This window comes from Aplidium turbinatum, chromosome 8 (genome assembly GCF_918807975.1).
Source record: "Aplidium turbinatum chromosome 8, kaAplTurb1.1, whole genome shotgun sequence".
Lineage (NCBI taxonomy): Eukaryota > Metazoa > Chordata > Ascidiacea > Aplousobranchia > Polyclinidae > Aplidium > Aplidium turbinatum.
The window spans coordinates 26,806,452-26,819,034 of NC_137479.1; the positions used below are offsets into that span (position 1 = coordinate 26,806,452).

General features: G+C 36.3%; 1 protein-coding gene across 1 annotated transcript; it reads right to left on the reverse strand.

Moving 5' to 3' along the window:
* Window positions 1-331: 331 nt before the first annotated feature.
* On the reverse strand, window positions 332-9,244 carry LOC145775307 (kynureninase-like). The gene is made up of 9 exons (XM_082586574.1): window positions 8,972-9,244; window positions 8,046-8,140; window positions 7,661-7,783; window positions 5,919-6,110; window positions 3,837-3,992; window positions 3,045-3,216; window positions 2,706-2,892; window positions 2,174-2,306; window positions 332-1,708 (listed from the first exon to the last, which is right to left on the reverse strand). The coding sequence occupies exons 1-9, from the start codon at window positions 9,162-9,164 to the stop codon at window positions 1,559-1,561; spliced, it is 1,401 nt and encodes a 466-aa protein (XP_082442700.1). The 5' UTR covers window positions 9,165-9,244; the 3' UTR covers window positions 332-1,558.
* Between the last annotated feature and the right edge of the window lie 3,339 nt (window positions 9,245-12,583).

Here is a 12,583-nt window from a genome sequence, read left to right on the forward strand (position 1 = left end):
TGACTTCTTCATCATGTTTGTCAAAGCTGCATAATAGCCTACAATCCAGAAACATTATAGTTTCACCTATGGACTTTTTGCGCTCATCGTTATACTGCAGATCAATAAAATGTAACCCTTCTCTTAGCCTAAAACTAAGATTCCATCCAATAGCCTAGACTGGAGATTGTATTTATTAATAAGCCTAAACGAAAATTGGAGCAACCTCTGTTGTCGTTTTTTTATCAAGCTTGGATTTTTTACTCATTTGAAATGACAACTCATCACTGCCACACAGACGTTTATTCAATATTGGAACTTTACGAATATGTCTGTTATACTGTACTGCATAGGCTATCAGTACAGAGAGGTTGAGTGGAGTGTTCATTGTGTTGTTCTACAAATGTGTAACACTAAGTAAACTCAATGGGTTTAACATATATTTTATTTTTGTTTTGTTGCGTAAACAATATATATGGATATAAAATAAACAAACAAGTAAAATCTTTCAAATGTTTTCAACATATCGTTGTGTCCTCATCTGGAATAGCCTAGTAACTAAATTTGCAAGATATAAAAAAGAAAGTGACCATTAGAGATTATGTTTTACTGTGCACTGATTAAAAACGATATTTCTGAACCGAATAGCATTCACTCAACATTCAACAACTCACACAAGAATAACACCAAAAATATTAAAATCTACTTCTTCAGTCGTGTTTTTTGGTTTATAAGTCGCGAAGGTGTGTAAAACTGTATTGAAAAATGAAGAAAGGTATCCATCTGAATGAAGCATAGTATTTCACAATTTGTCGATTATTAGAACAGAAATCTTTATGACAGATAAACCAAGGGCACACCTGAAGAAGTAGAATTTAATAATTTTATTTATGTGCCTTTTTTGGTAAAATATTCCACAAAATTTGCAAAAAATCTAGCTCAACTTACGAAAAAAAAATTGTTTTCTACAACATTCATCCTGTATATAAAACGTTTAAAATGTTTTTGTAATTTATTAGTGTGTGGAGACATTTTTAAAAGAGCCAAAAAATCCGAATAGCCTACATCGGCACGGTGCATTGGTGAATTGGGAGGCAAGAGAGGATATAAAACTCAACTTGAAAGTAGCTCAAACAAAAGCAGGCTTCCAACAAATAAAACTAAATTTTGCAATAAAATTACATAGGGTCAAGACAAGGTTCACAGATTTAATTGCTATATTTATAGTGCTCTTTTAAGGCAACTTCAAAGCCAGGAACAAAGCATTTAAACGAAAACACTTGAAAAGTAGTTTATTTTTTAAATGCGGTTCTTTCAAAAAATGCAATGTGTTTCATGGCTGGCAAGAAAAACATATAATAACGTTTTACTCTAAATAAATAAAACTCTACGTCATACAAAAAAAAAATGGAACATCTTTGTTTTACTAGTAACATTGTTGACAAGTGGGTTCCCGACAAAGACGGACAATTATCAAAGCAGAAATAATTGTTTCTGAAGAAGAAGAGGAAGAAGAAGAAGAAGAAGAAAAAGTTTGATGGTCATGTGTTTTCTGGATATTTAACTCATGCCAAGAAGATCATTGCATGGCAGAAAATATTTTCTTTAGAATTTGAATGAATCGGTAAACGTCTGTGAATGTGTTATAGAGAGGCTTGGGTGCTATTCTCATAACGTTTGGCTTTCTCGTATCACAGATGACCCCCTGCTTAGCCATTGCTTCATGAACCTGCAACCAAAAACAAATATGTTTTCATTTCATTTGCTTAATTGTTATCAACAAGATAGTTTCCAGTGGCGTAAGATGACCATTTCTTTCGGTGTTGACTTTTTTCACCAGGGTTTAAAACACACACTAGATTTGCAGTTTGCTCAATAGCTGTTCCGGTCATATCAAAATAAACTGGTGATATGATATAAAGAGTCACTGTGCAAATCAAACCTGTGTTTTGAACGTTTCAAAAAATACATGAACAACCAAAAAATGGTCACATACGCAACTGATAGTTTCGTGCTCCGTCAGAAAGATCTTTTCCAGATATTTTGCCTTGAGCTCTTTGTCTGCCTTAGTGATAGAAATAGACCATCTACTGCTTCTGAACATTTTTACATCAAATCTAAAATCGCCAAGTTATTTATTATGACATTAAAAAACTATCACCAATTCGTTGTCACTTGTCACTTCCATTCTCACCTCATCGATAGGACAGCTGAAGATCAAGGAGAGTTGGCATCCTCTTTGACGGAACTCGGAAGGTGTCGCAATATCAATGTATGGTGAGGATGATCCTTTGGAGAAGTAATGCTGAAGAAGCATTTCCAAATATCTGCAATAATTCGTTATTCAAAAATTTGCAAAAATATAAAGTAGGCCTACGAAAGGCTACACAAGAGTGAATGTTTTTTTTTTTTTAATAGAAGTTTACTTTCTCCATCCTCTGTTATCATCCATGTGAAAATGTGAAACGTCTTAGTGTCAGATAAGTACAAGAACAAGAACTATGGCTGAAAGTATTCGTCTCCAGGCCACTCGTGCAAAGTGAAGGTAAAGCTGAAAACATTATTTTTTAAACTTGTCGTTTTTTCTTAGATAGAAAATTTCTGAAACAATTAGGCTGTCTATAAATCATTACAAGGGAAAACTTAGACTGAATATTCGAATGTGGTCGTCGATGATGAGTGGTTCAGACAAGACAATTGAAGAAAATGAGTGATGAATTCCTTACCCAGTTAAAAGAAAGCTTTTCTCTCTCAGTTCTCGCATGTTTGTTTTATCAAAAATGTCTAGACTGGCTCGGAGGCAGGCGACCAGTAGAGGAGGAGGATTCGTGACACGATAACTTAACACCCCAGGAGCAGGTTTCAGCTCATTGCTCATTTCGAATCGAGTTTCTTCTTCGTGGCCAAACCAACCTTGCATAGAAAAATGACAATTTAATCAGTTTTTTTTTTGATAAAACTTTCATAAAAACTTCTCCTTTGATTGTCAATTACAGTGATTTACAGTGTTTATGGGAACTATTTTAAATTACAAAGTATCTGGTAATATTTCATCAAATACTAACCGACAAATTTTGGAAGTTTCGTTTTATTGTGCTTCCGGTGTACAAAAGCGCCAGCGATCCCACCGGGACCAGAACACAGGTACTTGTAAGTGCACCAACAAGCAAAGTCCACGCCCCACTCGTGTAGATGCAATTCTACGTTGCCAATGGCGTGAGCAAGATCAAAGCCAACCTGAAGTAACACACATAATCACGTATGGATTGCTAATGGCAACTTTTTCGAGTGTTCTGTGAGTTTTGCTGAGGACAGAGCGATGATAATGTCTACCAATGCTTGCTTTAATATGAGCGGTTTCTCTTCTGCATGTTTTTCAGCACCTTCTGACGATCACGCAAATGTTGAAACAGGCTGTAAAGATTACTTTGCAAATAGTGATTCAATTTACTCTGCTTAGCATTGCGCCTGGCATTGAGCACTCCTTTGTGGTGTTAATAACATTTATTGCATAAAGTTAGCTTTACGTAAACATCCGCAATACACAAACCTGTGTAATAGCACATGCTATCAAAACAGAGGGTTATAAAAAGCAGGGTTGCTCATAGGTCACATTGCCAAAAAAAAAACATGCAAGATCAAAGACAACCTGAATGAAAGAGAACTGAATAATTCAATAACAATTGTTGCTAAAAATCCACATACATACTGTATACCTTACAACACATAAACCATGGTTTTTTGACAAACACTAAGATTCACAAGATCAGACGTAGCTGCTTAGTTGCTTGCCATACTTTTTCGAAGCAGAAGCAATCAAAATTCAAAAATTGCTATTCCTAGCAACTCCCTCTTACCATGCAGCCTTTCTTGTGAGCTGCCTTCGTAATAGCTTCCATGTCAAAGGTCTGGCCAGTGTAGTAGTGCACCCCAGATAGCATCACAAGAGCAATGCTGTCACCTTCAGTGTCAATCAAATCCAATATGTCTTCGGGTCGCCATGTGTGTTCACCCTGATCAGAATGAAACATATAAGACATGGTGTGGAGGCTACACCGGTCTGGCTAGCGAAACACAATGCTCGCTGTTCTATGGTGAGTAGTCAGGTAGTGCTAACGCAAGGAAAATCGCTCCTTCTCAACAGTTAAATAATGTTAATAAGCTTATTTAAAAAGTCATTTTTAAGAGAAGCTACATTTCAATCGAGTAGAAAAGCAGCTGAATTTTAGCTCCAACAGTTATAGCTACAAGAAAGAATTTCAGATCATGATTAATGAAACTATGAAACTTATGATAATTGTGCCAATTGTGACAAAAATTGTGCCCTGTTGCAATGAGGGATTTCAATGTTGACAAAACTTAGTTTAATATAAGCTATTATATTAAAGTACTTCGATAACAGCAATACTTTAAAATGGTCTGCATCAGGGGTGAACAACGTTTTTAACACGAAGGTCAGTTAGAAAAATATGATGCTTAGTACGGGCTTCAGTGCAAATAAACACTGACTCAAATTTACTGCTTTTGCTGGAAAGTTGGTGTAATTTCATGCAGATAGGAAATATTTATTGTATGTCAACGTTTAAATATAAGTTAGCGAGAAGGTTGGTAGACCTTCAAACAAGAAATGGAACAAGTAAAAGTTTTAACGATAACACTGACACAACCTTATAAGTAAAAAAGCTGAAAGAAGAGGAAGGGGCACATTAAAAAGGGAAAGAGATGCAAGTTGCCCACCCCTGGTCTACGTGATGCGAGCGGCATTGCAATAACTGTCAATTGTCACAACACCATGGTAGCCTATTGGTATGAACACGAGTTGGCAAATGTGCATAAAAGCTATTTTCCAAAATTATTAAATTAATGTTCTTTCAATCACCAACGACTGTATTTTATGTCTTATCAACGCTTTTAATGCTTTGTTAAGTCAGGACAGTAATCAACGATTTGTTGTCGCATAGTAGAAAAACCTCAACCGGTGCAGACTAAGTGGACTCCGAAAGTAATTGAAACCATTAGCAGATTGCAAAACCTAAATTAGCGCAGGTAAAACAGCATGTGTACAACTCTGTCTTTTACATGATTTTTTGACTAGCGGGTCATTGACTATCATATTCCCTAGATGGGAGCAACTAATCGCTGAAAACAAGCCCAGGGCTTTCAGCGTTACTACGACTGAACGAGTTGTAATACATGTGCATGTACCAAACACATGTGTTCTATTGATGGCCAGTCCGGAAAACAGTGCCTGCCCCAAACCGGTCTGCATAGCAATAAAAGTTTACCGACTCCTGCTGTAAAACATTCGACAATTTAATCGCATTTGCTTTGGAAAAAAAGCTTATCAAGCAATTTTATGCACTGTGCTGAATATCTAAAAGTTTAACAAGCGTCAACTCGGTTTCGTGTCGCATGGTCACTTTGTGTAGTACTTGCATGCCAGAATCAACATATTTTTAGTGACCCAACTTTTGGTCAAAAGATATGGTGACTAGAGATATGCTTGATTTAAACCTTCAGTATTCTTGCCATGCTTGTATCTAAAAAAACTGACCTTACTAAAGTCTCGAATTTCACTTGTTTGTCAGAAAAACGCAAGTAGGCCTGCTTTCGTCAGGCCTGATCAACTAATGTCGCGGTCGCGGTCAGACTAAGGCTTATGGGCTGTAGTTTGATTAGTCCTGGATGAGAATATTTATTGCGAACAAGTCACATGGGACGATCATCGGTCCTATAGATCTGCTATCCATCTGAGGGAATTTGATTGATTGAAATGTTCAATTACAAATGCAATTAATTCCAAAGTCTGCACTTAAAAACGCAAAAAGCCTTAGACAAAGCAAGTTGTGTTGAAAACGTTATTGCATTGAAAAGACGTAACATGATTTTGTTTTGGAGAATTTTTTTTAGTATGTAGAAGAACTACATTACATAGATACCTTTCTTCGTTTCATCAACAACATGCTTTCTTTTGGGTCATATCCTCTTTGCTTTATTTGAGATTCTATTGCATAGAAATCAGATGGAAAAGCTTTTTCTTCCAATAGGATCTTGTGTCGAGTTGTAGTTGGTTGATAAAAGGAAACCAGCAACAGATGCAAGTTTACGCTAAGCCCGTTCATCGCTGTAACCTAAATATATAACTGGTTTTGTTAAACTGAACACTGAAAAGTTTGGGTGTTCATCAGGACAATTATCGTTTGTAGCACTAATTGCAACGTTCATCTAATGAAATTGAAAGTAAAAGCAACAATAAACAAGATGGTTTATTGCTTCACTGACGTTTTGCGCACCATGACAATGCGCATCCTCAGAGCGAATAACATACAAAATAAAATTTCATAAGGATATATACTGCAGTGCGATTGAAGGAAAGAAAAAATATAAAAAAACACACAATATTTTAAAGATTGGCCAAGATTTGTTAAGGTGAAAGTTGCAGTAAATTTATTCTCTGATGATGATAAAGCTAAATAGCAGATCAACATAAATCAATTTTAAGCATGGTGTAACACGCCGTGATTTAACTCTTCTGCATATGTTATAACCAACATAACCGTAGAGGAAAGACCTTTAATTGATTTCAAAGATGCTTTGGCGTTAACTAAACTTGGCCTTGTAAACCTCGCTACGAAAGCACTGGATTTGGATTCATTGCTTTATGATACAGTAGCATAATTCGCTCTCAGACAGTCAACTTGTGTTGAAAGCAGTGGTTTTACGCTAACAAACAGTTGGAACATATTTTGGACATTTTGCGGCATATTTAACCGTATCTGTCACTGGCGTAGACCTTAGGGTCTCGCCCTCTGCTAATTCAGCAATTTCACATAGAAGCAGTGACGCTAGAAACCTGAGATTTCTTGACTTTTAGTTTTTTTTCTTGCCCCAACTTTTAATCCCGACTATGTTGGTATCGGATAATTGTGAAGTTCAAAATAAACCTTTTGTCACAGCCAGTTATAAAATGCAAGAAATTTCCTGATATTCAATAGCTTGATTGACAGTTTACTATTAGCGTGCGGTTTCATTTTGTGTCTGTCAGTCATAACACGACGGCGCTAAAATTCCATTCTCTATCCAGGCAGCAAAATCCGTCATTTTTACATTGATCCAACGTCGATTTTTCTGTCTGGGTAGGGAGTTGGTCTTTGACGCGATATGAGTCATTCTTTGCTGGCAGACATCAATTAGGAAGGTAATTTATTATTTGCGCAAATTGCTTTGTAGTGCAAAAAGTGCATGGAATACTGTTTGCACAGAAACGGAAAAACAAAATTTATGAAATTCTGTGTTCTATGCAAGAGGACTTTCAAAATAAAATGTGAACTGGGAAATTTGACCAAGAAATGGCGAAAATAGGTCAAAAACCGAGTCTTTATCACCTTTTCTACCTAAAATACACAATCACGAATATATTTTGCGAAATAAATTGATTGAAGTGATAGATAAGGCTTTTGACCAACGGCATACTTTTTCCCGTTGTTATTTGATATAAGCCGACGGAGTAATTAGCAATAAGAGAGACGTAGACCTGATGGTCTCGGCCAGTGACTCTTGACGCCAAAAGGAGGCAGTGACAGATACGGTTAAATTAATCTTTAAAAATTTGATATAAAAATAACCAATGTTTATTCTCTCAAGTGATCTTTTGTTTTATTTATATGAGTTAAAGAGTTACCTCATCTTTGTGAGCTCCGGCTAGTTTAGCCATCGATTCTTGCACATATTTATCACAATAAACTCCTGGGAGAATACCAGAAGTATAACAATGAACACCGTGCAAACGCCAATTATCCAAAACCTGAAATGCAAATATGCAAGAACTGTCGCTGTATTATTAACAGCGATGTTGTATCTTCTATCTTGAACGAAACGGGTCATGTGTGCTCATGCTGGTAGGCTACAGGAAGGTTGGCTTAGTTGCCTTCTCGTCTACTTAATCTAAATCTTCAACTATTGGGCGTAAGCCTGGATACAAAAAAAAAACACATTGCAGAAAAGTAGTTATTATTTTATATGTTTCATATTATACATTTTTACTTAACTTATTCTATGTATGTTACTTTTGCAACGATTTCCGGTGTCGTTTTTGGTTGAAGTCCAAGAGAATTCCCACAGAAATAGATACATTCTTCATGTGCTTCATTGCTTGCTTCAACTGAAAGACCAAGACATCGCATTCTCAGTGTAGTAATTATGACAAGACAAATTCAACATAAAAGATAATGTCATCAATAGGTTGTAATAACTTAGTATTCAAAACATATTTTTGGAGGGCGCGGTAAAAACGTATTTTTAATGGGCAGGCGGCGATTGCTTCCCCAAGCCCCCGCGGTTTTGTCTCTAAAATTTCAGGTGTAATATTTGTAAACTTACTTTAGCCCAATTTCTAGCACTTTGCCTTCAAATGTCTTCTACATGACTCAGCTTCCGTTATTACCTTCCTCTAATAATCTCTTCTTTTAGTGATTATTTTAATTACGTTATTGTTAACGTAAGCAAGCCATTATGCTGTAGCTACTCCAAAACAGATGCCACTATATTTCCCCTGCGTGCTTCATCGTTTCAAACAGTGTAATCGGATTAAAAAAATGTCAAGGGAAAATATTCAACCTAAAATAAGACAAACACAACAACGTTTTGGGATAACGTGCTAGGCTGTTAGCTTACACGTTACTAATGGCTTCAATATGTTCTCAAAGTTTGGGAGCCAAGAAGCCATAAAAACTGTGACGGAATTCGACCGGTTCGCGAACCGCTTCCCAAAAAGAAAAAAGATTGCGCAGGATCATTTCCTGGCCAATTTTTTTCAGTGGACCTAATGTAATCACCCTATATGCTACGTATGGTTGTCAGGTGTGGCTAATCTTAGTCGAATCGAACCGATTGCTAACTAGATTGAATACCATCACTGCATCAAAACGCTAAAATTCTAAAACTCATTACAAAAAGATGTATTTGGAAACTTTTTAAATCCACTCAATGTTACCTTTAGCAAAAGATGCCAATTTTGGAATCGTAAATTCACTTCGAAAATGCGACAACTCGTCATTTTCGTCTAACCATTGACAGAATTGTTTATCTATGACTTCCATATTTATGCTCTTAGCAAATCGCATCAGAATTTCTTTTGCAGTAGCATTACCATGTTTCCAATTTTTAGCACCTAACATGAGATCCATATGTGCATTAGGCTGCACTAGAGCAATTGCTAAGATAAAGTAAAGTGTTAAAGCAATTTTGCTTGACAATGACAGGATATCCTGAGAATAGCTTTGGCACTAAGTGCTGCAAACAAAAGTTCATAGACTAACCAAAAGACTGTCAACAAGCCAAACTTAGTTTAAAAATACATCATCTGGTGAACAGCCTCATTTAGTTTTCTTGCAAAGCTAATTATTTTTTCAAACTTTGTAGCTTGGAAATCAGTTGAGCATGTATTTTCGTGCTGAATTATGCACTCGAGCATGCTCCCTTGTAATCAGAACGAAGCAGAACAAATACTTTTCACGAAAAGTGAGATTTAATGGACTTGGTATGCGTAGCCGATGCGTCTGAAATGTTAACTTTTGCAATATATTCTACTCATACCATCAGCTTTAGCAATGACTAGGGCGATTTTTGTCACTAATGTTACTTATTTTTTAGTTGTACCATGGCTACCTGGTTGTACCAATTAACAAAATGAATGTAAAAGAACCACGATTTTATGGTTGTGGGGTCAATATGTAAGAAGTTATAAAGTTACCAAAAGTTACTTTTTGTGTTTTTAGGTTACTTTTCATTTATTAGGTCACTTTATCTAGCATACTTTTTGGCCTAATTCCCCTATTTATTTATCTTTCATTGCTACTGGAGAAATGAATTTACATTCTATGTAATGCCAAGACTTTTAATATATCTTCTACTATGGTACGGATTTTAGGTTTGCATGACCCCATGCTTGTTCGTATCGCGTGTATTCCCGAAAACTCGTAAAATAATTTTTTGATGAAACAAATTGTGTTTACTATATTTAACCACTTGTTTTCCCTGTATAGCTGCTAAAGTGCTTGATTGACAGATACTTCCTGCCAGAGAATGTAAAACACCTTCAAATGTGTAATTTGAATGTGTAATTATAATTTGAGCACATATTGAAACTTATTTAGACGCTTTTTGTTATTTGGATGTTGAATTGCTGGTTGCTGCTATTTCCTTCGCTTTCTTGTTTTTGTTGACTAAAGTTACTTTTTCCCAAAATTAAAGTCACCTTTTTGACTTTTTAAGTTACAAAAAAATCGCCCTAGCAATGACACCTCGCTATGTTCATCTTTTCTGAACAACCAAAACTTCCTAGACAAAACTTACTCAGCTACAAAAAAATAAGAAGTAAAAACGATAATATTGATGACTAGTCAGTGCACGAAATCTTTTGAACACAAATATCCAGGCTAAACGTGAGACGACCAGGTATTCAATTCAACCTTTTGCCAACATGTTGTGGCACAAAAGCTAAGCACCAGACCAAACAGTAAACCAAAAGACTTTTACATTGATTCGACCATTGTAGACGTTGAATCAATGTTAAAGACGGTTGATTTGCTGTCTGGGGTACGCAGCAACGCGTTTCGCACATTGCAATTAGTGATTTTTCAAATGATCGATGAATCGTGAAGTGATGCGCCAAACGTGCAGCTAAAGTTCGTCGTTATTGTGCAACTTAGAAACAAACAGGATCACTTGCCATGAAAAAGGCAGAAGCGACAAAACGCGAACGTTTCCAGACAGCAAATCAACCGCTTCTTACATTGATTCAACGTTGAATCAATGTAAAAAGCGATTGATTTGCTGTCTGGGTTAAAGCAAACCCGAGAAAAAAATATTTACTAAATACAAGGATTTCGGCACGACCGCAACACCTTTAGATATTTAAAATTGAAACAAATACAACAAAAACTTAAAAATAGGTGTCTGAGAAAAACAAAATAAAATACATACAAGTTTATAAAAAAAACAATAACAAAGAAATAAAAACTTAATGAACAATGCTATGTTGATCGGCAGTGGTGTGTTATCGAAACGTTGATTGTCAATTGGGGTACAGAGCTCCTGATGTGCTAGAATTACCTCCTTCAAGAAGAGCTAGGTAATAGGTATGCAAAGAAAACCTATCGAAAAAATATCCTACCATGGTTAAAGCCATTTCAAAGCGAACTTGGTCTTGCAAAATATACAAAAAGTAGTGTAACGTTAGGTGAAAAACGTAGACTATGGCTGATTGTTAACTCGTAGTGGCCCACAAAAAAAAAAAAATTTCAGAAATTTTTTTTCAAAAAGGTGTGGTACAACGAACACAGAATATTTATAGGTACCATTTGATAAAGTGAATGTCATCTGAGACACCGAAACCTAACCCTGGCACGCCGTCAGCAAGAAGCGGTTGACTTGATCACATCGAAATAAGTTGAGAATTAAAATAAAGTTCAACCAGCCTCATGTTTAAAAAGAATATATATTTCGCTACATAGTAATGAGCATCTTCAGTTCTGCAAACAAACAAACAAATTACTGCAATGAATGCTGCATAAATGGAAACTATGCTGTAAGCCTCTATAATCAAAATTAAACTGATGAGCAAAATGATTGCTCACCATTTTGCTCATCATTTTAATTTTGATTATAGAGGCTAACAGCATAGTTTCCCTTTATGCAGCATTCATTGCAGTAATTTGTTTGTTTGCAGAACTGAAGATGCTCATTACTATGTAGCGAAATATATATTCTTTTTAAACATGAGGCTGGTTGAACTTTATTTTAATTCTCAACTCAGGTACCATTTGTTGCAAAGTTGCGACATTGAGCTATTGGTCAATTGAAAGTATATTTTAGTTTCATTTTCTTCACAAAGCAAAAAACAACATTAGGCTACTTGCAATAGTATAGCAGTGAGCGGCAGTAGCGTAGCCAGGAATTTTGAAAGGGGGGGGTTTTGACAACCCAGCGGCGGGGGGTCTGGGGGGCCTCCCCCAGAAAATTTTGAAAAATTACTTTGAATTTGCTGCATTCTGAGAGCATTTTCAACAAAAGTGTGGGTATGAATATTCCTGTAAAATGGTGCTGTCCGGTGGCATAGCAAAAGGATAAGATCATGTTTTTTTCGGCATTTTTCGGAAATAAAGCTAAGTCTCTGTGTTTTCTTGTTGCTAATTCCTGGCTGAGATGTTTAGTATTGGCAAAACTCGCTCTTTTAATGCAGTTTTGTTCAAAATTAGGCAATTTGTTTTAGACTGAAAGCATCATTCTCAATATCGTGACGTCACACGCGTGCCAAAGGGGGGGGTTGTAACCCCCAAAACCCCCCCTTTGGCTACGCCACTGGTGAGCGGTGGTTCATGGCTGTTTTAAATAGATAGAATGCAAAGTGTTTTACATTGGTTTACATTACAGTACATTCACTAATTTCACGAGGGTAGGCTGCTGCAGCGTATTAGGACGAGCCACCACTGATAGCAGGGGTCTGAAAAAAGGTAGTAGGCTAATCACCAGGTTCGCAATAGCCCAACTTTGTTGGCAGTGAAGCCCCTGTTGCAAAATGGGCACAAGAAGGATAGTTTGGTTG